Source organism: Microtus pennsylvanicus, chromosome 20 (assembly GCF_037038515.1).
Source record: "Microtus pennsylvanicus isolate mMicPen1 chromosome 20, mMicPen1.hap1, whole genome shotgun sequence".
NCBI lineage: Eukaryota > Metazoa > Chordata > Mammalia > Rodentia > Cricetidae > Microtus > Microtus pennsylvanicus.
In genome coordinates, this window is record NC_134598.1 from 9,824,129 (window position 1) to 9,850,436 (window position 26,308).

The window sequence follows — 26,308 nt, forward strand, 5'->3', positions numbered from 1 at the left end:
GAATATTGTATACATAATAAATAAATAAATATTTTTTAAAAAATGGAGGAAGAGACAAACAAAAAACTGGTAAAAATCTCATAAAGAAATCCAAAAAAAAAACCAAGAAAAAACAATCAAACAAGTGAAGGAAACAGTCCAAGACTTAAAAATTGAAATAGAGGCAATTAGAAAACACAAACCGAAGCAATTCTGGAAATGGAAAATCTGGGTAAAGAAACAGGAACTACAGATGCAAGCATAACCAGCAGATTACAAGAGATGGAAGAGAGAATCTCAGGCATTGAAGATACAATAGAAGAAATAGAATCATTGGTCAAAGAAAATGGTAAACCCAGAAAATTCTTAGACTAAGCATCCAAAAATCTGGGAAAAGTTCAAACCTAGGAATAGGAATGGAAGAAGAAAGAGAAGTACAGACCAAAAGCACAGAAAGTATATTTAACAAAGTGATAGAAGAAAACTTCCACAACCTAAAGAAGGATATGACTATGAACGTATAAAATGCCTAGAGAACTCTAAATAGACTGGATCAAAAAAAGAAAAGTCCCCTCACCATATAATGTTAGAAACACTAAACATACAGAATTAAGAAAGAATACTGAGAGCTGCCAAGAAAAAAGGTCAAGTAATATAAAAAGGCAGACCTATCAGAATTACACCTGACTTCTCATTGGAACTCTGAAAGCCAGAAGATCCTGGGCAGATGTGCTACAGACACTAAGAGACCAGAGGTGCCAGCCTAGACTACTATACCCAGCAATGATTTCAGTAATCACATATGGAGAAAACAAGGTATTCCATGTCAAAATCAGATTTAAATGATATCCACAAAATCTACCCTACAGAAAGTACTAGAAGGGAAACTAAAACCCAAGGAAGTTTGCTGCATCCACAAACACACAGACAACAGGGACCCTAACACCTCACACCAGCAAAATCCAAAGAAGAGAAACACACAAACACTACCACCACTAACAGCAAAACCAAATATAACAGGAATTAACAATCATTGGTCATTAATATCTCTTAATATCAATGGCTTCAATTCACCTATTTAAAAACACAGGTTAGCCTGGTGTTGGTGGCACATGTCTTTAATCCAAGCACTCAGGAGGCAAAGGAAGGTGGAACTCTGTGAGTTCAAGGCCAGCGTGGTCTACGAGAGCCTGTTGTAAGACAGGATCTAAAGCTACAGAGAAACCCTATCGTGAAAAACAAAATAAAACAAAGACACAGGCTAACAGAATGGATATAAAACCATCCTTCTGCTACATACAAGAAACACATCTCAAACCCAAAGACAGACATTACCTCAGAGTAAAGGGTTGGGAAAAGATTTTCCAATCAAATGGACCTAAGTGGTGTAGCAATCCTAATATCTGACAAAATAGACTTCAAACTCAAATTAATCAGAAGAAATGGAGAAGGACATTTCATATTCATCACAGGGAAAGTTCATCATGAAGACGTCTCAATTCTAACCATCTATGACCCAAATACAAGCGCATACACATCTGTAATAAAAAACATCATAAAGCTTAAATCATATCAAACCCCACACACTAATAGTAGAAGACTTCAGCACCCCAATCTCACCAAGGAACAGGTCTGCCAGACAGAAACCTAACATAGAAATAAGGGATTTAACAGATGTTATGACTAAAACGGACCTAACAGACATCTACAGAACATTCCATCCAAACACAAAATAATATACCTTCTTCTCAGCACTTCATGGAACCTTCTCTAAAATTGACCACATACTCAGTAACAAAGAAAACCTCAGCAGATTTTTTAAAAAATGGAATAACCTCCTGTATCTTATCAGATCACTATGGCTTAAGGTTAGAATTCAAAAACAAAACTAATTGCAGACATCCTACAAACTCATGGAAATTTAAAAGTTCTCAACTGAATCATCACTGTGTCAAGGAAGAAAGAAAGAAAGAAAGAAAGAAAGAAAGAAAGAAAGAAAGAAAAGACTTCCTAGAATTCAGAGAAAATGAAGGCACAACATACCCAAACCGATGAGACACTATGAAAGCAGTGCTAAGAGGAAAGTTCATAGCTCTACGTGCCTACATAAAGAACGTGGAGAAATCTCACACTAGCGACTTAACAGTACCCTTGAAAGATCTAGAACAAAAAGAAGCAGACTCAACCAGGAGGAGTAGGCAACAGGAAATAATCAAATTGAAGCTAAAATCAACATAATAGAAACAAAGAGATCAATACAAAGAATCAATGAAACAAAAAAGTTGGATCTTTAAAAAAATCAACAAGAGAGGCAAACCCTTATCCAAACTATCCAAAGAGCAGAGAGAGAAATATCCAAATTAACACAATCAGAAAAGAAATGGAGGATTTAACAGCAGACAAGGAGGAAATCTAGAAAATCATCAGTTCATACTTTGAAAACTTGTTCTCCACAAAATTGGAAAATGTAAAAGAAAAAGACAACTTTCTTCATAGGTACCACACACCAAAACTAAACCTAGACCAAGTAGACAATTTAAATAGACCTATAACCCTTTAGGAAATAGAAACAGTCATCAAAAGTCTCCCAACCAAAAAGTAAAGCCCAAGGCAAGATGGTATCAGTGTAGAATTTAACCAGAATTTCAACGAAGAGTTAATATTAATACTCCTCAAACTGTTCCACTCACTAGAAACAGAAGGAATATTGCCAAACTCTTTTTACAAGGCTACAGTCACCCTGATACCAAATCATACAAAGACACATCTAAAAAAGAGAATTACAGACCAAACTCCTTCAGGAGTATTTTATTGAAGAAAACATTCAATAAAAACTGGTAAGCAGAATCCAAGAACACAACAACAACAACAACAACAACAACAACATAAATCCCAGGCTGCATCCCAGAGATGCAGGGATGTTCAACATACAAAAATCTGTTAATATAATCCACCATATAATTAACTGAAGGGAAAAAATGCATTATCATCTCATCAGATGCTGAAAAAGCATTTGAAGAAATCCAGCACCCCTTCATGATAAAGGTCTTGGAGAAATCACAGACCTAAACATGATAAAGGTAATATACAGCAAGCCAACAGCCAACATCAAATTAAACAGAGAGAAACTCAAAGTGATCCCACTAAAATCAGCGAGAAGACAAAATTATCCACTTTTTCTATTTATTCAATATTGTACTCAAAGTTCTAGCTCGAGCAGTAAGTCAACAAAAGGAGATCAAGGGGAGACAAATTAGAAGAACACGAGTTAAACTTTCACTATTTGCTGACGATATGATACTTTACATAAGAGACCCCAAGAATCCTTCCAGGGAGTTCCTAAAGCTGATAACACCTCCAGTGAAATGGCAGGATACAAGATTAACTCAAAAACAAACCAAAAAAGAATAACAGCAGTAGCTCCCCTATATATAAATGACAAGTGGTCTGAGAAAGAAATCAGAGAAATGGGCAGGAGAGATGGCTCAGAGGTTAAGAGCACTGACTATTCTACCAGAGGACACGGGTTCAGTTCCCAGCACCTACATGGCAGCTCACAACTGTCAGTAACTCCAGTTCCAGGGGATCTGAAATCCTGACACGGTCATTCATGTGGCAAAATCAACAATGCACATAAAATAAAAATAAGAAATTTTTTTTTAATAAAGCAGGGTGGTCGTGGCACAAGACTTCAATCCCAGCACTTGGGAGGCAGAGGCAGAGGCAGGTGGATCTCTGTGATTTCAAGACCAGCCTGGTCTACAAGAGCTAGTTCCAGGACAGGCTCCAAAGCTACAGAGAAACCTTGTCTCGAAAAACAAAAAAGAAAAAAATGAAAAAAAAATAAAAGAAATCAGAGAAACATTACCCTTCCTAAAAGCCACGAATAACATAAAATACCTTGGGATAACTCTAATCAAACAAGTAAAAGACCTGTATGAGAAGAACTTTAAGTATTTGAAGAAAGAAATTGAAGGAGAAATCAGAGGATGGAAAGATCTCGCATGCTATTGGGTAGGTGGGATCAGCGTAATAAAAATTACCATCTTAACAAAAGCAATCTACAGATTCAATGCAATCCCATTAAAATTCCAACACAATTCTTCACAAACCTCAAAAGAAAAATACTCGGCTTCATTTGGAAAAATAAAAAGTCCAGGATAGCCATACAATCCTGTACAATAAAGGGGCTTCCAGATGCATCACCATCCTTGACTTAAAGCTCTACCATAGAGCTACAGTAATAAAACAGCTTCATAGTAGCATAAAAAGGACAAGGGATCAATGGAATCCCCTTATATTAATCCATATACCTATAAACACCTGGTTTTTGACAAAGAAGCCAAAATTGTACAATGGAAAAAAGAAAGCATCTTCAACAAATGGTGCTGGCATAAGTGGATGTTGACATTTAGAATAATGAAAATAGATCCATATCTATTTCCATGCACAAAATTTAAGTCCAAAAGTGTCAACAATCTCAACATAAATTCAGTTACATTGAATCTGATAGAAGAGAAATTGGGAAGTAGCCTTGAACGCATGGGCACAGGAGACCACTTCCTAAATATAACCCCAGCAGCACAGACACTGAGAGCAACAATAAATGGTACCTCCTGAAACCGAGAAGCTGATGTATGGCCTATGGCAAGGATATGGATATAAGACAAAAGGGCGGGCTACAGAATGAAAAAAGAAAATCACCAACCCCACATCTGACAGAGGGCTGATCTCCAAAATATTTAAAGAACTGAGGAAACTAAGCACCTAAATACACGATAACCCAATTAAAAAGTGGGGTATAGTTCTAAACAGAAGAAACTCAATGTCTGAAAGACATTTAAAGAATTGTTCAATATCCTTAGCTATCAGGGAAATATAAAATAAAATAACTCTGAGATATCTTTACACCTATCAGAATGGCTAAGATCAAAAACTCTGATGACAGCTTATGCTAGAGAGGACGTGGAGTAAGGGGAACACTCCTCCATTGCTGGTGGGAGTGAAAACTTGTACAGCCACTTTGGAAATCAGTATGGCAATTTCTCAGAAAATTTGGAATCAGTCTACCTCAGGACTCAGCAATATCACTCTACGCACATACCCAAAGGATGCACAGTCATACCACAAGGACATTTGTCAGTTAAGTTAATAGCAGCATTATTTGCAATAGTCAGAACCTGGAAACAACCTAGATGCCCCTCAAAGAAGGAATGGATAGAGTAAGGGTAGTACATTTGCACAATAGGGTACTACTCGGTGCTAAAAAATAATAACATTTTGAAATTTGCAGACAAACGGATGGAAGCTGTGCATCTGGTTCCTGGCTCTAGAGATGTGCCCAACTAATTCTGTGATTCCAGCTCAAACTAAACCATGCACCTTCCACCAGAGATGAAGCCATGTTTCCCGTATCTGTTTATTCTACCACTCAGGCCTGACCTGTAAAGACTCAAACTGGTCCTTTTGCTCTCAAGGAACCGATTCCATCTGCAAGTCCTCCAACACAATGTGGGCAATTTTTTCTTTTCTTCCGTTTCTTTAATGGAATTTTTCATTTCTTCTTCAAGGGCCTCTATCATCTTCATAGAATTATTTTTGAGGTTATTTTCTCCTGCTTCATCTGTTTTGGGATGTTCAGGTCTTGCTGGTGTAGAATCACTAGTTTCTGGTGCTGCCATATAGCTCTTTGTGTTGTTGATTGTGATCTTACACTGCTGTCTGCTAATCTCTTCCTTCCTGTCGGTGCAGGTGGGGCCTGTACCTCCGAGGCTCATTCTTCCTATTTATATGATCCCTCCTTGTTCCCAGGCAGCTGCTGTACCAGGAAGTCACCAGCTTACCCCAGCCTCACATTAGCCTCTCCTAAATCTCTAGAAACCAGAAAAAGGGCTTTGTTTTCTGAAGAGATTCTGGTTGAGGAACCTGAGCAGGAGACCTGAACTCAGAGCAGGATTTCCTTGTAAATGTGTCTTGAGTCCCAGCACCTAAGTGTGTTCACAAATCCTGCATTTGTGGAGGTGGAGTGCAAGATGCTGAGACACAGGTGAGGCAGGGATTGACTGCAGTGGGTGTGTAAGGAAACGTGCATGTATTCCCATATGAGTAAAAGGAGCAAAGATCATAAGAGAACAGAGCTGTGTTACTGAATAGACAGTGAAGATTCTTTCCACTGGCAGGAAGTAAAGAAATGCCAAAGGCCATTATATATCATAAGACCAAACAGGTGAGAGAGCAGAGAAGTGGGGCATGAATAAATACCAAGATAGGCAGTGGACAGAGAACCAAGTGTGGACTTCCTGCTAGAAGCCTGCATTCCTCTGTTTCTCCTGAGCCCTGTGTGCCTACTTCGTTCTCTGTGAATAGAGGCCGGGTTCACTCTGTCCCAGATGGTCTGTGCCTGTCCTTTGAAAGCCATGTGGGTCTACCTGGTGACCCCTGTGGGCCTTTACTACCTTCTGCGTTGGTACCGTGAGAAGCAAGTGGTGAGCAATCTCCAAGACAAGCATGTCTTCATTACGGGCTGTGACTCGGGCTTTGGGAACCTGCTGGCCAGACAGCTGGACAGGAGAGGCATGAGGGTGCTGGCTGCGTGTCTGACGGAGAAGGGAGCTGCAGAGCTGAGGAACAAGACATCAGACAGGCTGGAGACAGTGATCCTTGATGTCACCAAGACTGAGAGTATTGTGGCAGCCACCCAGTGGGTGAAGGAGCGTGTTGGGAACAGAGGTACCATGGAAATCCCTGTCTGTGTCTGCTGGTTTGACTTGTGTGTGAAGGGGACTGCCGGTTTCTCCCTTGGAAGAAGCTTTATGTGGGTTGGGGCACTTGAAGTATCAGAGCTTTCTCCTCTCTCCTTAACATCACATGAGTACTTTCTCTCTCCAGCCCCTACCTGCCGTTTCTGTCTCTCTGGTCTTGGTAAGAAGGTACCCTTTGAAGGATTTACAGTCTCACCTTCCTGTCTGTGCTCTGTCCCCTTCTCTATGTAGACAATCAAGAATGCTGGATGCTTAGAGCAGGGTCCCTTTGTGGAGCAGAGGATGGGACTTGTCCCTGGGCTATTTGTACAGGTTATTTGGGGCCACACTTGGGTAGAGCTCATGGGTTAGCACTATACTTGCTCTTACTGGGCACCTGCCATCCTCTGTGAAGGGAGACAAGACTTCTCCTCATTAAAGGAGCCTGGAGCCTCAGGGATGGGCTCCCCAGCCCTGATGATACCATGCTGCTGTTGGACAATGGTCTTTTATCCTGTCTCATCCTACTTTTAATGAAACGCGGATTGGCCAGTAGCCAGGAAGGAAGTGTAAGCAGGGCAACCAGGCAGGAAGTGCTGGCGGGGCAATGAGAACAGGAGAATTCTGGGAAGAGGAAAGGTCACTTGCAGCCATCACTCAGAGGCAGAGGAAGCAAGATGAGAATGCCTCACTGATAGCAGGGATCAAGCTGCGTGGCTAACACAGACAAGAATTATCGGCTAATGTAAGTTCAGGAGTTAATAAAAGCTTGAGCTAATAGGCTAACCATTTTATATTTAATCTGGGCTTTTGTGTGTTTTTTGGGGGACTAAATGGCTGTGGGACCTGGTGGGACAGAAACCTCTGTCAACACCATGCTGTTCTTCACTGTGTTCTAGTCTCCAGGAAACACATGTCTAAGCTGTCTTATCTTGTGGACTGTGCATTTCATCCATAACTGTACCTGTGCTTGTGACTCTCTCTCTTCCCACTGTCCCCAGGACTGTGGGGCCTGGTCAACAATGCTGGCATCTCCAGCCCCTCGGGGCCCAATGAGTGGCTGAACAAAAAGGATTTTGCAAAGATACTGGAGGTGAACCTGTTGGGCGTGATCGAGGTGACTCTGAGCATGCTGCCCTTAGTGAGGAAGGCAAAAGGCCGAGTGGTCAATGTTTCCAGCATCTTGGGTCGAATATCTGTATTTGGTGGTGGTTACTGCATCTCCAAGTATGGTGTAGAGGCCTTCTCCGATTCCCTCAGGTAATGACAGGAATGTGGGTATCTGAAAGAATCATTGGAATAAGGTTTTATTAAATCAAGACCATTAGAAGGTCATCATGAAGAGGACACGCTCAGGTTTTCAGGTTCTATAACTGTCTCTTTGTGGAGGGAGGTGATCATTCTCCAGGAATACATTGCTATGTGTTACTAGAAGGGCAGGGCTGAGACAGTATTTCTTTCTTTCTTTCTTTCTTTCTTTCTTTCTTTCTTTCTTTCTTTCTTTCTTTCTTTCTAACACGGTCTATGTAACTTTGACTGGCCTAGCTGGCCTCAAACTCATACAGATCTATCTCCTGCGGATTGGAATTAAAGGATTCTGTCAAGATGAAAGTTCTGTGCCAGCATTCTGCCAAGTTCAGTTAATTGTATCCTGCTTGGAGCTGGAAACATGACTCAGTGGCTAAGAGCACTGGCTCTAGAGGATCCAGGTTCAATTCCCAGGATCTGACCCCAAGATCTGACCCCCTCACACAGACACATATGCAGGAAAAACATCAATGCACATAAAAATGTAATATCCTGCTGTAGCAGAAGGCAAACAAAGGGAATATTTTTTGAGGCATAGTCAGACATGTGATATTTTGAGAAGAGTCCAGACTCTTGACTTTTAGTGATGTTTAACTTGAGGAGGTCCTTAGGGTAGGCTGAGCATCTCATTCAGCTCATATCGTAGTTTCTACATTCTTATTATAGTCTCTGATCAACTCAATATAGAATCACAAGAAGGCTTTCCTCCAGACCTTAAAAACTCTGACAACTGAGAAACTGAAACAGGAGAGAGAGACTGTGGCCATCTTTGCAGTGAGCAGAGCAGTTATTAGATTAAGGGTCCTAGAGCAAGGAGCCAAGCAGGAACCTAGCAGCCTGGTGAGGAGGCCTGTTGGGGAAAATGAACGTGCTGCTGGCTGCTACTCGACCAAAGGATAAGTCATATGATACAGGCAGGAGGCTGAGTTGGTGAGCACATGCAGGCATGTAGGGAGCATGAGAACCACAGACAAGGATGTACTTCACGATCTTGGCAAGGCAAATGGGAAGAGAGTGAATCAGGGGAGTCCTGTGTGCCATGCAGCCTATCATTGTAGAGAATGGGGGGATGGTAAATGTGAGAGGAACTAAGAAAGCGGCCAGAGAGTGTTTCCAGGAAGATGCCTGCAGGAGCCATGGGCCATCTGGACTGAGACAGATTTAGGGAAGGTTCAAACCTAAGAGTGAAGATGGGTGCCTTGGGTAACGGTAACCCTTTGCACCTGGAATGTACAGACAGGTCGTACCTGGAGTCTAGTTCTAGTCCAGAGACTACATGCACCAAATACTTGGGGTGATATGTAAAGTGCAGAGGCATTGCCCTCACCATGAGTTTCATCCCCATCTGCTGCACACCACCTGTCTGAAGATTGTGGCCTCTCCTCAACACAGGCTCATGTTGTCATGTGACTGTACTCTGATTCTGTGTGACAACAGAAAGTTGTCTGAACTCTTGACATCTCTCTATCTTGCAGGAGGGAGCTCTGCTATTTTGGAGTGAAGGTGGCCATTATAGAACCCGGTTTCTTCCAGACTGCTATTTCCAGTAGTGACAGGCATTTTTCACATGTCAAGATGCTGTGGGACCAGGCAAGCTCAGAAGTCAAAGAGATCTATGACAAGAAGTTTTTATTATCCTGTGAGTGGGTTTTTGGGACCAAAGAAAACAAGTCTAGAATTCTGAGTCTCCTGTTAGTGTTGACGGCAGTTACCCTAAGGTGTTTCTTCTTAAAATGAGCGTGATTAGCCTCTGTTTCCTTGGTACAAGAAGGGTATTTCTCCACATAAAGAGATCCTGGCTTCTAGAATGTAAGGTGTTGTTTCATTTAAAACCCTTATTATTATGACATGAAAGTGAAGCTGGAGTCACGAAACAGTGACTTTCCATGAGCTTCCACTCTTGCAGAGACGAGAGAGTTCTCTGAACAGAGACCCAGGTGGAGCATGTGTGCGGTTCCTCCTTGAAGCTGGGCTGTGTCCTCCTGATGACCTGGGACAGGCTAGGCTTGGGCATGGCTTCAGATGTGGGCGGCTTGGGTTCTAGTGAGGCTTTCCTCCATGTTGGTCTAGAGCAGGAGTGTCAGAGGTAATCACTCCCTGAATCCTTTCTCTTTTTGCATAGATCTGAAACATCTAAAGATACTTTTAGGAAAAACGTGCAATGAGGACCTCTCCTTGGTGACGGACTGCATGGAGCATGCGCTGACTTCCCGTCACCCCCGGACCCGATACGCACCTGGTTGGGATGCCAAGCTCATCTATATTCCTTTGAGCTACCTGCCTACCTGTCTTTCAGATGCCTTCTTCTACAGGACCTCCATGAAGCCTGACAAAGCTCTGTGAAGCCTGCATCTGTTTCAGTAGTTGGGGGATATAAGAGTGCAGTGTGAGGGAAATGATCCTCAAGAGAAGGCAGATGTGGGGCTCCAGACAAACTTGTCATTGGGAGGGAGATCCACAGGTGCCTGACTTGTCTTCCTTTGGTATGACCATAGAGAACATAGAGCCACAAATAATGACTTTAATCTTGATAAAAATAAAAAAGTGATCTTCCATGTACTTGGGTCATACATTTTACTTATTTTAATTTAATTTTTTTTATTTGTCTGTCTGCATGTGTGTCTATATTGCATGTGTGTAGAAATACCTATAAAGTCCAGATTATTGATTTTCCTGAACCTGGAGTTACAGGCTGTTGTGAATTACCTAACTTGGAGTTGGGAACACAGTTTTGGTCCTCTACCACCTGTCCTTATGTCTAAACTCCTTATTTAAGTTTTTACTTTATTATCTATTTTGAGAGAGGTTCTTCCTATGCCACACTGGTACATAAAGATATTCTGACTCTGTTTGCTGCAGCAATCTGGCTTAGCTATGAAGCCCTGACTAGGATCAGTGAGGGAAGAAAGAAAGGACAGACATACAGACACATGAACAGAAAAACTGGCATCCAGTGGCATGCAACCTGTACCCTAAGTATGTATATTATAAACAGCTAAGGGAAAAGACTTTGTGATCTCTGTAGGAGGTCTGAAGGCAGCTGTTTCAGGCTAGAAGTTGATGTGGGATTCACCTCTGTAGGTATGTATTTCTGTTGATCTGTGTATGGCCACATGGCTTTTCTCTGACTCCACCTTCCTTTCTCCCAGCATTCAGTTTAGTTTGACCTGTTCTGACTGTGGGGAGTAAAAATATTCCTCTAAGTTTCTTTGTTTCCTGCCTGCCTTTCCCTGCTCCAGCATACAGCCCAGACTCAGCTGGCTACAGTGCGGGTCAGACTCAGCAGGCTACAGGGCATGTGTGTGGACTGTGACAATCTCAGTGTTAACCTAGGCAAATGTTGGGTCAAACACTGCATTTTCTTCACTCTTCCTACCTGTTCAGCAGTGATAGAAGCTGCATCTCTGTGACCACAGCACTGCACTTGTATGGGAAGGTAGGGCCTCCCCTTGGCTTCCCCGAGTCCCAGAGTCGCCCCAAGGCAGCAGCATGGATGCTGCCAGTGTAGGGGTGGGAATGTGCTATTTACAAACTCTAAATATCTCTGCCTTTGTTTCTGCTCCACTTTAGCTCTCATAGCTATCAAAACACATCCAAGCAACTGTACCAATAACTGAATATTATTTCCTTGTCTCATATCTTCAACTATATACAGTTTTACTCTTAATTTTTCTTCCTCACTTCTCTCTTTTTTTTAATATCTCCTTATTTCTGAGTGCTCATTACTCACCTCTTCACCTGTGGGGCAATTTTTTCCTCTGGGGTTCCTCATGGCCCCCTCTGTACACCTGGTACTCTTCTGTGTTTTTTTGGGGTTCCTCAGTCAGCTCCTCATTGTGGCGCTATGTGTTGGGGATCAGCCATAAAAGTGGACCTTTTTGCCATAATACTGCTGTAGGAGTAAGTTTTGTAGATAATGTAATGCTTGCCAAGGCTGATCACAATTAATATAATGGACTTGCTGTCTCTTTATGGCATTCTCTAACTGTGTGAGTGCCTCTTTGGCTGCTTCTGTAAGCTGTCTAGTGGAATTTGGATCACTGTTCCCTTTAAGAATTTTACTTAGTGGATCAAGGCCTCCCGTAGGATATTTTAAATAAGATCTCAGTTATTGGATGTTTTCCAACAACTTTTAAAAATCATTTAGAGTCTTTAAACTATCCTTTTTAATTTTTAGTTTTGAGGCTTAATTATTTTTTCTTTAGGATGTAACATATAACCTAAATTCTGGAAAGGCGGGTCTCTTGTATTTTCTCTGGAGCAACGATTAACCCTGTATGCTCTGTTTTAGTAGTCCATATTTCTCAAGTAAAACTCCTCCATGTTTATGAGCAAGTAAGATATCACTCATATACTGGACAATATAAACCTGTGGAAATAGATCTCTAACATTTTGCATAGCCTGAGAGAACTATTTCTGGCATACACTGTTTGCCATACCCTGAGGTAAGACACTCCATTGATATCTTTTTATTGGCTCTTTGAAATTAACTGAAGTTATTTATTAATATTAAATGCAAATCTTTGACAATCTTGTTGTGCCAAAGGGATGACATGAAAACAATCTTTTGACTCTAAAATAATCTTATGGATGTCTTTTGGTATAGTTTTAGGAGAAGGCAACACATGTTGTAATGCTCACATCAGCTGCGTGGTTTCATTAGCCTCTCTTAAGTCCTGAATTAGTCTCTACTTTTCTGACTTCTTTTTAATTACAAAAATAGGAGAATTATGGGAGTTGGGATTGGATTGTATAGTGTGACATTTACCCAGCTATTCTGGCACTAGCTGTTGGGCAGCTTGTAAGTTTTTTTCTATTAGAGGCCACGGATTTACCCATATAGGCTTGTTACTTTTCCAGACAATTGGGTAACCTGCATGGGGTGCAGGTTTCTCAGTGACCTCTCCTAAAAATATTCTAATGTTACCTTGGAAGACCTTTCACTGGTTATGATAGGATTGATTCTTCCCTTATTTTCCTTGCCTAGACCCTGATTGGTAACAATCCTTGCTGAAACATTTGATTAGCAATAACTGTTGGAGGAATTTAAATATACCCCCTTTGGGCCATATGTCGGCCTCATAAATTTACAGGTTAAATGAGGAACAATGTATGACTGGAAAGTTCCTCCATGACCTTTTCCATCCTTTCAGTAAAGCTCATCACTACTTTGTTCAGGATTTTGACTCTGACCAATCCCTTGTAACTGTGAAATAGTCCATTTTTTGGCAATTTTGAAGGCCATTGACGGACAGTTATAACAGAAATATCCATACCTACATGAAGAAGACCAGAAAACGTTTTTCATCTGTAAACAAAGTGAGTTCTGGTTACTGTGGAACTTTGACTTGTAGACAATAGGTGTCAAATGGACCCAATCTGACATCTCCTCTCTTATCTCTCTTTGATTTTTGGTTTGCACAATGGGAAGTAAAATTAATTGTGAATGCCTCTGGCTTGTCTTTACTACAGAAAATGAGTCCTAACCTTGATTTCTAACTGTAATCAGTGTCAATTGTTGTGCTTTCCTGTCGCTTTAAGGGACAAGCCACGCCCACTCCCATTACCTCTGACCTGCCCACCGCCATCTTGGGCCCTTCCTTTTCTGCTTCCTTGATGTGCGTGCTTTTTATTATAAGGAAGACCTGGGAATGTTATGGTTTTGTTGTTTTTAAGAGACAAGCCACACCCATTCCCCTCCCCATCTGCTGAGGCAGGCTGATCTTCAGCTTCCGGCCCGAGCTAGCTCTCCTTTTTCATCTTCCTTTCGGAGAGGCAGCTTCGCTTCTGCCTCTCTCCCCACTTCTCTGCTTCCCCCCTTCTCTGTCTCTTCTCTCTCTCTCTCTCTCTCTCTCTCTCTCTCTCTCTCTCTCTCTCTCTCTCTCTTTCTCTCTCCCTCTCTCTCTGTCCCCCCTTCACCCTTCCTCCTCCATAATCCCCTGAATAAACATTCAACCTCACCCTGCATGTCCTGTCTATCCATGTTTCTGTCTTCTGCCTGCCCACCCGCCATGTGTCTCCCTGCCTGGGACCAGCCATTGCTCAGGGACCAGCAGCCATCTCTGCCTGAGGCCCACTGCCTGCTGCCACATGGCCCGCCACCACTGCTCTGGGACCAGCAGCCGTCTCTGCCTGGGACTGGCTGCTCCCAGGGCCTGCTGTCTGCCACCACATGGCCCACCGCCACCACCGCTCGGGCTGCCGCTCTGGGACCAGCAGCCATTTCTGCATGGGACTGGCTGCTCCCAGAGCCCGCTGCCTGTCACCACATGACCCGCTACCACCATTTGGGACCTACAGCATTTCTGCTACCTACTGCCGTGGGGATCTTGCAGCATTTTTTAAAAAAGAATAACATCAATGACTCCAGGGGCAACAAGGATCCCTTTCATAGTGATGCTATTTCTTCCCAACAGTAGCCCCATAGTGCCCTCTAAAAAACCCCAGTGGGGAGAGCTTGCATTCCCATTTGGGTAGCCAGAATGTGTATATGGAAGAGCTGAGATTGAGCCCTGTGCTGCCTGGGGCTGCCCTGCAATGTTCCTGAATGGGTTTTCTTGTTGGAGAACAGGTGTCTGGGTTACCCCAAAATTTGTCTATGACCTGAGGCTTGCCCTCGTGTCCATTTCCTAAAAGGGGGTTCCCTTGGTCATTTCTCTTTGGCCTGTGCTTGATAGTTCAATGCTTCTCTCTCCTGCATCTCTTGCACAGTCCCGGTTCCTTCCCTGGCCACAGGCTTACTCTCCTATCAGGACATTGCCTGATGTGATGCCCCGTGAGACCACACCCAAAGCAGTTCCAGGAGACCCAGTAGATCTCAGTGTTCCTGGGCCTTGATGTCTTTGTTGGAAGGGAACACCATTAACAGTCTTTCCCTGTAAAGCAGCAGTCAGTCCCTGAGTATACAAGTGGCCAATATCTGAAAAAAAAAAACGAATATAATTAGTAATATTACTTTTCTTTCTAAAAAGCCTTAAAGCAGCTTTATATATAGCATTCTCAAAGGCTAGCTGTTTAACTAACTATAAAAAGTCCTGCTTCTGTATCTCCAGTCAACCTGTTTGATGTCTGCATCAGTCTGAAGACAAAGTCTTGAAACAGTTCATGTGGTCCCTGCCTTATACTGGACAGTTCCTCTGTCTGCTCTTTAGAGACTGAAGTCTATTCCAGGCCTTTTGGTAATATCAAAGTTTAGCTGCTGTTCCGTCCCTGTATAAGATCTCTCAGCAACAAGCATTCCATAAGAACTAGGAACTCATTGGGCCCTTTTTTTCTCAGCTGTGGCCTGACATGGTTGTTCAAACTCTGTTTTCCACATTGGTAGTCCCCTCCTGACAGTCAAGCTTTGGCCAACTCATTCTAGTACCTTGGGGGCAGATCTTCTAGAGCCATATTTTTTTTGGAACATCTGTGTAAATGGAGCTGTGGGGACATATTGAACACAGACTGCTTTTAATTCTTTGAGTAACTTGAATGATAAGGGAGCATGTACCCTGAGTTGATTTCCTTGAGCATATCTTTGCTCCATTACAGGAAACAATTGAAATCCTTGCATATTTCCCCTCTTTGAGCAACCTCTCTAATGGTAGCTTGCAAGCGAGACTCATGATTAATATTAAGTGTCTTCCTTGCTCTTGGAGCTCTTCGTACCATAGGTGAGTCTAAACCAGCTATTACCATAGTAAGAGAACTACTCTTCTCGTAAGAGGGAATCTGTAGAGTGTCTAGTTTCTGTGAAAGTTATGTTACCAACTCTTTTAAGCCTTTTATCTCCTGCTAAATTTTACCATTATGCTCCTGTCTCCACGCACTGAGGGAGGTGAATTCCTCATCACAGTCCTCAGTCATCAGGCTCTGACTGATTATATCCCCCAGTCCTGTAAATGCATCTGGCAGATCCTTCGATGCTGCAGAGGGTTATGGTTCCCTTCTAACCTGATTTCCAAAGTGGTTGCACAAGTTTGTATTCCCGTCAGGAATGGATGAGTCTTTGCCTTACTCCACATTCTCTCCAGCATAGGTTATCATTTGTGTTTTTGATTTTAGCCATTCTGACACTTGTAAGATGGTATCTCAAATTTGTTTTGATTTGCATTTCCCTGATAGCTAAGGAATTTGAACATGTCCTTAGGTATCTTTTGGTCATTTGCAATTCTTCTGTTGAGAATTCTCTGTTTAGTTCAGTACCATATTTTTTAATCAGGTTATTTAGAATTTTAATGTCTAGGTCTTGAATTCTTTAAATATTTTGGAGATCAGACCTTTGTCTGATGTGGGGTTGGTGAAGATCTTCTCCCATTCAGTAGGTTGCCTTTTTGTCTTAATGACTGTTCCCTTTGTTTACAGCAGTGTAATTTTCTTCATGAGGGGTCCCTCGTGTACTTCATTGTACACCTGGACACACTTCTGTGCATTCTAGGATTCACCCGTCGCCCCACATTGGGTGCCATTTGTCAGAGACCAGCTTCAACAAACATACCACTTATCAGGGCAAGGAAATGGGGATCAGAAAAATAGTAAAGAGGATAAAGACACGAGTGAAAATAATAATAAAAAATAGGATAGCATTGGGAGGGATTTCAGTGAATACTAAAATCCACAGCATTCAATTTTCCACTTTTATACCCCAATTCAACATGCAGAAGAAGACAAAAGACTGCTTTGACATCATGCAAAGGACAACTAGAACAGTTACTTGCTTCAATATTTTGAGCATTCAAGTCATAAACATACTGTTTTTTAGGCTGTGAATCCACCCTAGGCCAAGTATCCTAAAAACAATCACTCCTTCTAAAGTATCAAACCTCTATTTCAAAAGAAGGAGCAGAAGTATGCTTGCATATCCTAACCATTGGTGAGGGTGGAGTGGATCTACCTGTATGGGCCATCTTAATGTCAGAAGAACCAAGTAACCACATCCTGAATCAGGATGTGTAGCCCTGGTTGTTGTCAACAATTTTGAGCAACCTCAAACTCTGTGATCTTCAGACAAGGTAGAAATAGGCTCACATTTTTGGGCCTCCACAGTGGAAGGCAAGTGTGACTATGAAGTCTACTTGATATACAACTTTCTCGACATACATGTTAACATACATATGTATACACACTCGCAAACACCTTCACACACAAATCCAATTTTAGAAAAAAAACAATAGCATTTTTGACTTTACAAACTATAGGTTGTGAGGAAGCTGATCAGGAGGGCTGGACTTGTCTCAGACCAAGACCGTACAGCTTTGGTGACTGCAACACACTTCTTCCCTTGGACTGATTCTTCTTCCTGTTAGCAGCTTTCCTTGGCAGGTATACCACAGCTCTGGCATCTCCAACATCTTGGGGTCTTCAAGGCCCCTTGTTTAATTACTTCTTTACCAGATTTCTTTTGCTGCCTTAGCCTGGCTGTCTTTGAACTTGCTATGTAGACCAGGCTGTCCTCCAACGCAGAGATCCATCAACCTCTGTCTTCCCAGTACTGGGTTGAAAGATATGTCTCACCAAACCTCAGTTTTCCTTTAGTTCCTTTTCACAAGTGGGAAATGTAGCTGGGTGGGATCTTGCCCTGAGGTCACTGTTTCCTCTATTCCATATCTTACTCTATCTCTCTGGACACAGAACTTAGCTCCAATCCACTTTCTGGTAATCTTTTCCTCCACAAATATTTACCTTGTTCAGCTTGCTTCTTTTTGTTATAAATCTTCATTAGCATTAACACTTGTAACCATAAAACAGAATCTATGCTAGGCTGTTTTGAGATTTCCTCTACCGAGGTAATTAATCCAAAACTCTTCACTTTAACTTCAGGCAGACTCTTCAGACAAGGGCAAATGGCAGCCTTTTTCTTCAACAAAATATAACAAGAATAATTTCTAAGCAACATACTAAAATTCTTCTCTGAAGCCTCTTGAGTGGACACCCAGAGGTCACCAAATGACACTCAGCACCACTGTCTTCCCTGCTCCTACTAGTACGGCCCATTAGTCAGCACTTAACTCATTCAACTGCTTTTCTAATCCACAGTCCCGGAGTCCATTTTACTTTGAGCAAAAATATGGATGGGCTGATTGCAGCAATGCCCAGACCCGTGCACCAACTTCAGTCCTAGGGTTTTTATTGCTGTGAAGAGACACGATGACTGTGGCAACTCTAATAAAGGAAATCATTTAAATCGGTGACTCACTTACATTGAAGAGGTGCAGTCTTATTATCACTGTGGCAAGCATGGTTGTGTGCAGGCAGACATGATACCTCAGAAGTTCCTAAGAGTACTTAATCTTGTAAGCAACAGGGAGTCAGCTGAGACACTGGATGGTATCATGAGCAAAGGATAATGCAAAGCCCAATCCCACAGTGCCACACAGACATGCTCACAGGCAGTCTGAGGGAGGCCATCCCTCAAGTGAGATTCCCAGTCTCCAGGTGACTCTTCACTGTGTCACATGGACAAAAGCAAACCAGCACACAGGGGCAGGGCAGAAGCGGGAACAGAGCTAGAACCAAGGCAGTCGTGTTTACAAGGAAATCTGGATCCAAGCTCAGGATCCTTCCTCCTCAGAAACAAGAGCAAAAAGGGAACAAGTACTAAATCTATATCCTGTGTATCTGTGCATATATTAAATGGAATGCTCTTATCTGAACCCTAAGCACTGACCAAATGCCTGCTGATGAAGAGAATCATAGAAAGGCAGATCTATGCGTTTACCTAGGAGGGAAAAACAAAGGCCTGACAGCGGGAAACCATTTTCACATGTAGTCCAAAGGCATAGGAAACAGTTCTGAACTGTGAGAGTTAATTCATGATATGTAACAGAAGAGGAGTCAGCTACCGTGAAAACCTACAGCAAAAGACAGCCACTTTATTCACAAAGCAATAGCTCCAAATCGCATTCACCAGGACCCTGGTTCTGATAAGTCATTCATGAAAAGATGGATGATTAATTACTGTATAATATTGTGGCTTGTATCAGAGAGCAACTCTGTTTCCTGAAGAGAGATTCTGGCTGAGGAGTCTGAGGAGGAAGGACCCTGAGCTTGGAGCCAGATTTCCTTGTAAACGTGGCCTGAGTCCAAGTAAAGATGGGCCACAGCACATAATTATGATCCCAAATCCTGTGTCTGTGGAGATGGAGTGCAAGATGAAGAACACAAGGTGAGACAGGGACCTGAATATGGTCCACTCGTGTTAGGAAACATGCGTGTATTCCCACATGAAAAAGAAGCAAAGATCGTAAGAGAACGAAGGTGTGTTACTGAGTAGACAGTGGTGTTTTCTTTGGCAACAAATAAGAGAATGCGAAAAGCCATTATATGTCAGATTAGGAAACAGGTGAAAGAGCAGAGAAGTGAGGCAAGAATAAATATTGAAGACAGACAGTGGACAAAGAACAAAGTCTGTACTTCTGGTTAAAGCCTGCATTTCTCTGTGTCTCTGAGTTCTCTGTGCCTACTTCATCCTTTGGGAATAGAGACCAGGTTCACTCAGTCCCAGACTGTCTGTGCCTGTCCTTTGAAAGCCATGTGGCTCTACCTGGTGGCTCTAGTGGGCCTGTGGACCCTCCTGCGCTTGATCAGGGAGAGGCAGGTGGTGAGCCATCTCCAAGACAAGCATGTCTTCATCACGGGCTGTGACTCGGGCTTTGGGAACCTGCTGGCAAGACAGCTGGACAGAAGAGGCATGAGGGTGCTGGCTGCATGTCTGACGGAGAAGGGAGCCGAGGAGCTGAGGAACAAGACATCAGACAGGCTGGAGACAGTGATCCTTGACGTCACCAAGACAGAGAGTATTGTGGCAGCCACTCAGTGGGTGAAGGAGCGTGTTGGGAACAGAGGTATCATTGAGATCTCTGTCTGTGTCTGCTGGTTTGTTGGCGGCATAAAGGGAATGTCTGCTTTGCCCACATAGATTCCCAATGTGGGTGGAATTGAGGGGGCTGCAGACTCCGGCCCTCCCCAGCACGTCAGCTCTTCCCCTTACTCCTACACCCAGTCCTTCAAGCTCTCTACTCTTGGTCAGCTGGTGCCCTGTGTGATCTCACGTCCCTCACTCCTGTCTGTCCTCTTCTGCCACTGTGTGGAGGAAGACTGGACTCTTGGCTGCTGAGTGCCACATTAGAGAGAGTGAGAGAGAGGAGGGCTGGTCCCTGGCTCTATGTGAAGCTGGCTGGTCCTGTGACAGTTGCATCTCCTCTATCAGTACAGGAACCTGGTCTCCTCTTCCACCTGGGATTCCTTATGGGAAGCCAAAGTCATTGTCATGATTAAGTGCACACTCACACTGGAGAATGACTTAGGAAAGAAAACCTAGAAGGGCTCTCTCTCTCTCTCTCTCTCTCTCTCTCTCTCTCTCTCTCTCTCTCTCTCTCTCATGCACACACATATACAGCCTGTGATGGGAGTCAGGAATTGGTCTTCCTGGAGACCTTTTGACCAATGACTCAACCGATGTAACCCAATCCTGGCACTGGAGGTTTGATTAAGTGGCATAAGATGTCTAGATCAGGTATCATCCCCCCATCCTATGGTGTACCCATTTAAATTCATAACCTATATTCATGTATTTTAGGAAGCTTCTACAGGAGTAGATTTCCATATGGCTCCTCAAAACAAAAGAAGATAAAATCTGGATGCCAAAGTGGAATATGACACATTGAGCAATTCTTTTTAATCAGCAAATGCTGTGCTTATTCTCAGTCAAGCAGTCTCCAATGCACCCTGCACAGATAGTGATAGATTAGATGTGGTATTAGTTGTAAGCCTTACTGATTGGTTACTTGAGCATCCAGGATCCAAAGACCAGAGGCGCTGAGGTGCAAGGAAGGGCACCATTTTCTGTGGTTGAGTGGGGAGGCTCAGTGCTGTTGGTGATCAGCAAACCTTGTCACTTCCCTTATCCTGTCCCTGGGTTCTGCAGGCATCTGAGGAGAACTGCTCAATATTGATGTCGGATCCTGCAAGGCCCAGCTTAATCAGAGCCTTGAACACAGCACTGTTTTCCAAAACATCCTCCAATCAGGTCCTTAGGGTTTTGTTCTAATTTCATCCAGGCATTAATTTGTCCTCTCTTTTCTCCTGGTATTCTCCTCGGTTTCCACTCTCCCCAATACTACCTCATTACTGCTTCTACTTGCCCTTTGAAAGATAAGGCCACAGTGCGTAGTAGTTAGTTTTCTATGTCTGTGGAGGAAGCCCATGACCATGGAAATCCTTATGAAGGAAGGCATTTAATGGGGGCTGGCTTACAGTTTCAGAGGTTTAGTTCATTATCGGAATGTCGGAAAGCCTGGTGTCACACAGGCAGGCACGGTGCAGGAGAATGAGCTGAGGGTTCTACATCCAGATCAGTTCTACATGCATCCATCCGGACAGCAGGAAGATTGAGACCCTGGGCCTGGCTTTTTCTTTTCAAAGCCATTATCCAAACCCCAGTGACACACTTCCTCCAGCAAAGCCACATTTCCTAATCCTTCTCAAAATTGCTTTCCCCAATGACCAAGCTACCAAATCTATAAGAAGGGACAATTCCAATTCCATCCATTACCACAAATGAAAGAATAAAATATCTAAAAGGATGGGGAGAATCTGGAAAACATAATCACAATTGCCTGTTCTCTAGATCAGCATGGGCACACCGCATCCTAACACCCAATCTTAAAATCAGCAAGTGAGAATGAGTGCTTTTTGCTTCCCAGGCAGAGACCTGGGTCATGGAGACCTAGAGGATCGTGTCCATGCTGTGAGCTTACAGCCTCAGGGACGGTTCCCCAGCCCTGATGACACCATGCTGCTCTTCATGTGTTCTAGTCTCCAGGAAACACATGTCTAAGCTGTCTTATCTTGTGGACTGTGCATTTCATCCATAACTGTACCTGTGCTTGTGACTCTCTCTCTTCCCACTGTACCCAGGACTGTGGGGCCTGGTCAACAATGCTGGCATCTCCATCCCCTCGGGTCTCAATGAGTGGCTGAACAAAGAGGATTTTGCAACGATACTGAATGTGAACCTGTTGGGCTTGATCGAGGTGACTCTGAGTATGCTGTCCTTAGTGAGGAAGGCCAGGGGACGTGTGGTCAACGTCTCCAGCATCATGGGTCGAGTGTCTTTCTCTGGTGGTGGTTACTGCATCTCCAAGTACGGTGTGGAGGCCTTCTCGGACTCCCTCAGGTATTTGCCAGGTTTGATGGTCCCTGAGGGAAGCTTATTGGGGATCTATTTAATCAAGGCCTTTAGTATGCCATCACAAAGGAGGACACCCTGGAATTTGGAGGTCCTTTCACCTCATCTTCGATGAATCAGACATTGAGAAGCACATTTCCGTGTCTCTAGTAGAGGGCAGGACTGAGAGCTGATTCATCTTTCCTGTCATGGAGGAAGCAGGGCACCGGGAGTCATTAGTGACATAGAATTTGGCCTGTAAGTGTTTGGGGTCAAAAATACCAACCTTTGAGCTCTATGATGCAAAACACATATTTGAGTTGGGCTGAACATCTCATTCATATCGACAGACAGGTGTGAGGGAGGCCCCTGTGCAGTCCATAATCAACACAATGTAGCAAGCAGAAATGTTTTGAGCCTGAACTAAAGACTACAGCAACTGAGAGAGGAGATACAAACAATGTGGGTCCTTCCCTAGGAGTGGCCATGGCCCAGTCAGCTGTGTCAGACATGGTTGTCATCTCTTTGTCGTCAGGGTCCCCTAGCAGGACTGGGCAGCAGCAGAGTGAAGGTTGAACATGGAAACCTGGAACCTGATTGTAGGTGGATTCTCCTTGGGGAAAGGATGTGAGATATGGAGGAGGATGGTCACCAGGTGGTCTGAAGTAGACCTGAGGAGAGCCGTAGGGTGCTAGACAGTTATGTAGAGCACATCAAAGGTATGGCAAGAGGGGAGCCATTCGGGGTAGGTCCATGGCTGCAGGGAACATGGAGGCTGTGGATGGGAGGAAGTGGCAGGCAAGGGCTTGCTCTCTGAAGACCCCTACGGGAAGCAAGGGGGAGATGTCCTGGGAGCGTCCTGGGACCGATGAGGGCAGACTGAGACTTAGGGGTGAGATGGAGGTGACCTGGGCAAGGATGGTGATCTTTTCGTCAACCCTACACAGAGAGAGCTCACACATGCTGTCATAGAACAGAGTGCCTGGTTTTAGGCAGGTGAGCGTCATACTCCAAATACTTAGGATGACATTTAAAGCACAAAGGCATTGCCCTCACCATGAGTTCCATTTCCATATGCTACACAACACCAGTCTGAAGCTTATGGCCTCTCCTCACTACAGGCTCACGTTGTCATGTGACTGTACTCTGATTCTGAGTGACCTCACAGAAAGTCCTCTGAAGTCCTTAATGTCTGTCTGTCTTGCAGGAGGGAGCTCTCCTATTTTGGAGTGAAGGTGGCTATCATAGAACCTGGCTTCTTCCAGACTGCTATTTCCAGTAGTGAGAGGCATTCGTCAATCTCCCAGATGCTGTGGGACCGGGCAAGCTCAGAAGTCAAAGAGATCTATGATGAGAAGTTTTTGTCATCCTGTGAGTGGGTTTTGGGGGTCCAAAGAAAACAAGTCTACTATTCTAAGTCTCCTGGTGGTGTTGACAGCTGTCTCCCTAAGGTTTTTCTTCTTATAATGAGCATGATTAGCCTCTGTGTCCTTGGTACAGGAAGGGTATTTCTCCACATAAAGAGATCCTGGCTTCTAGAATGTAAGGTGTTGTTTCATTTAAATCCCTTATTATTATGACATGAAAGTGAAGCTGGAGTCACGAAACAGTGACTTTCCATGAGCTTCCACTCTTGCAGAGACGAGAGAGTTCTCTGAACAGAGACCCAGGTGGAGCATGTGTGCGGTTCCTCCTTGAAGTTGGGCTGTGTCCTCCTGATGACCTGGGACAGGCTAGGCTTGGGCATGGCTTCAGATGTGGGCGGCTTGGGTTCTAGTGAGGCTTTCCTCCATGTTGGTCTAGAGCAGGAGTGTCAGAGTTAATCACCCCCTGAATCCTTTCTCCTTTTGCATAGATCTGACAGGGCTAAAGTTATTGGACAAACTGTGCAACAAGGACCTCTCCTTGGTGACGGACTGCATGGAGCATGCGCTGACTTCCCGTCACCCCCGGACCCGATATTCAGCTGGTTGGGATGCCAAGCTCTTCTTCATCCCTGTGAGCTACCTGCCCACCTGTCTTGCAGATGTCATCTTATTCTGGACCTCCACGAAGCCTGAAAAAGCTCTGTGAAGCCTGCATCTGTTCACGTAGTTGGTAGTTTTGGAGTGCAGTGTGAGGGCGAGAATCCTCAGGAGAAGGCAGATGTATGCTCTGGACAAAATTGTCATTGGGAGGGAGATTCATAGGTGCCTGACTTTTATTCCTTTGGTATGACAAGGGAGAACATAGAGCCCCAGAAAAAACTTCTTTGTTTAAACAATGATTCCGATCTTGGTAAAAATAAGAAAGTGATCTTCCATGTACTCGGGTCATTCATTTTACTTATTTTAATTTAAATTTTTTTATTTGTCTGTCTTCATGTGTGTCTATATTGCATATGTGTAGGAATACCCAAAGAGTCCAGATTATTAATTTTACTGAACATGGAGTTACAGGCTGTTGTGAATTTACTAACTGTGGAGTTTAACACATTTAGGTCTTCTAATCTATCACCTCTCCCTATGATTAAACTCCTTATTTATGATTTTAGCTAATTATCTATTTTGAGAGAGGTTCTTCCTATGCCACACTGGTACATAAAGATATTCTGACTCTGCTTTGCTGCAGCAATCTGGCTTAGCTATGAAGCCCTGACTAGGATCAGTGAGGGAAGAAAGAAAGGACAGACATACAGACACATGGACAGAAAAACTGGCATCCAGTGGCATGCAGCATGTACCCTTAGTATGTATATTATAAACAGCTAAGGGAAAAGACTTTGTGATCTCTGTAGGAGGTCTGAAGGCAGCTGTTTCAGGCTAGAAGCTGATGTGGGATTCACCTCTGTAGGTATGTATTTCTGTTGATCTGTGTATGGCCGCATGGCTTCTCTCTGACTCCACCCTTCTTTCTCCCAGCATTCAGTTTAGTTTGACCTGTTCTGCGTGCTGACTGTGGGGAGTAAAAATATTCCTCTAAGTTTCTTTGTTTCCTGCCTGCCTTTCCCTGCTCCAGCATACAGCACAGACTCAGCTGCTACAGTGCGGGTCTACAGGGCATGTGTGTGGACTGTGACAATCTCAGTGTTAACCTAGACAGATGTTGGGTCAAACACTGCATTTTCTTCACTCTTCCTACCTGTTCAGCAGTGATAGAAGCTGCATCTCTGTGACCACAGCACTGCACTTGTGTGGGAAGGTAGGGCCTCCCCTTGGCTTCCCCGAGTCCCAGAGTCGCCTCAAGGCAGCAGCATGGATGCTGCCAGTGTAGGGGTGGGAATGTGCTATTTACAAACTCTAAATATCTCTGCCTTTGTTTCTGCTCCACTTTAGCTCTTATAGCTATCAAAACACATCCAAGCAACTGTACCAATAACTGAATATTATTTCCTTGTCTTATATCTTCAACTATATACAGATTTACTCTTAATTTTTCTTCCTCACTTCTCTCTTTTTTTTTTAATATCTCCTTATTTCTGAGTGCTCATTACTCACCTCTTCACCTGTGGGGCAATTTTTCCTCTGGGGTTCCTCATGGCCCCCTCTGTACACCTGGTACTCTTCTGTGGTTTTTTGGGGTTCCTCAGTCAGCTCCTCGTTGTGGCGCTATGTGTTGGGGTTCAGCCATAAAAGTGGACATTTTTGCCATAATACTGCTGTAGGAGTAAGTTTTGTAGATAATGTAATGCTTGCCAAGGCTGATCACAATTAATATAATGGACTTGCTGTCTCTTTATGGCATTCTCTAACTGTGTGAGTGCCTCTTTGGCTGCTTCTGTAAGCTGTCTAGTGGAATTTGGATCACTGTTCCCTTTAAGAATTTTACTTAGTGGATCAAGGCCTCCCATAGGATATTTTAAATAAGGTCTCAATTATTGGATGTTTTCCAACAACTTTTAAAAATCATTTAGAGTCTTTAAACTATCCTTTTTAATTTTTAGTTTTGAGGCTTAATTTTTTTCTTTAGAATTTAACATATCATCTAAATTCTGGAAAGGTGAGTCTCTTGTATTTTCTCTGGAGCAATGATTAACCCAGTATGCTCTGTTTTAGTAGTTCATATATCTCAAGGAAAACGCCTTCATCTTTATGGGCAAGTAAGATATTACCCATATAATGGACAATATAAACCTGTGGAAATAGATCTCTA

General features: G+C 43.4%; 2 protein-coding genes across 3 annotated transcripts in view; both read left to right on the forward strand.

Moving 5' to 3' along the window:
• The first annotated feature begins 6,395 nt into the window (after window positions 1–6,395).
• LOC142838697 (retinol dehydrogenase 16-like) lies at window positions 6,396–10,370 on the forward strand. Its single transcript, XM_075954290.1, has 4 exons — window positions 6,396–6,708; window positions 7,721–7,979; window positions 9,503–9,666; window positions 10,150–10,370. Exons 1-4 carry the CDS (start codon window positions 6,396–6,398, stop codon window positions 10,368–10,370), a joined length of 957 nt encoding a protein of 318 aa, XP_075810405.1.
• Window positions 10,371–19,398: 9,028 nt separating this feature from the next.
• Window positions 19,399–26,308, forward strand: part of LOC142838650 (retinol dehydrogenase 16-like) — a 33,878-nt gene continuing 26,968 nt past the window's right edge. Inside the window, exons 1-4 of one of the 2 annotated variants that reach the window (XR_012908606.1) lie at window positions 19,399–19,853; window positions 21,928–22,186; window positions 23,385–23,548; window positions 24,033–24,320. Coding sequence is in view for 1 of the 2 variants with exons in the window: in XM_075954200.1 (XP_075810315.1) it covers window positions 19,541–19,853; window positions 21,928–22,186; window positions 23,385–23,548; window positions 24,033–24,250 (954 nt within the window). In the remaining variant the exon portion in view is untranslated. Of the gene's footprint in view, window positions 19,854–21,927; window positions 22,187–23,384; window positions 23,549–24,032; window positions 24,473–26,308 lie in introns of those variants that run through there. The other variant, XM_075954200.1, reaches the window with a different exon arrangement.

Excerpts from the sequence above, each read along its gene's own strand:
- LOC142838697 (XM_075954290.1), top strand. The coding sequence starts at position 6,396 with ATGTGGGTCTACCTGGTGACCCCTGTGGGCCTTTACTACCTTCTGCGT. Across the intron at positions 7,980-9,502 it reads GCCTTCTCCGATTCCCTCAG|GAGGGAGCTCTGCTATTTTG; the intron begins GTAATGACAGGA and ends TCTATCTTGCAG. Across the intron at positions 9,667-10,149 it reads CAAGAAGTTTTTATTATCCT|ATCTGAAACATCTAAAGATA; the intron begins GTGAGTGGGTTT and ends CTTTTTGCATAG.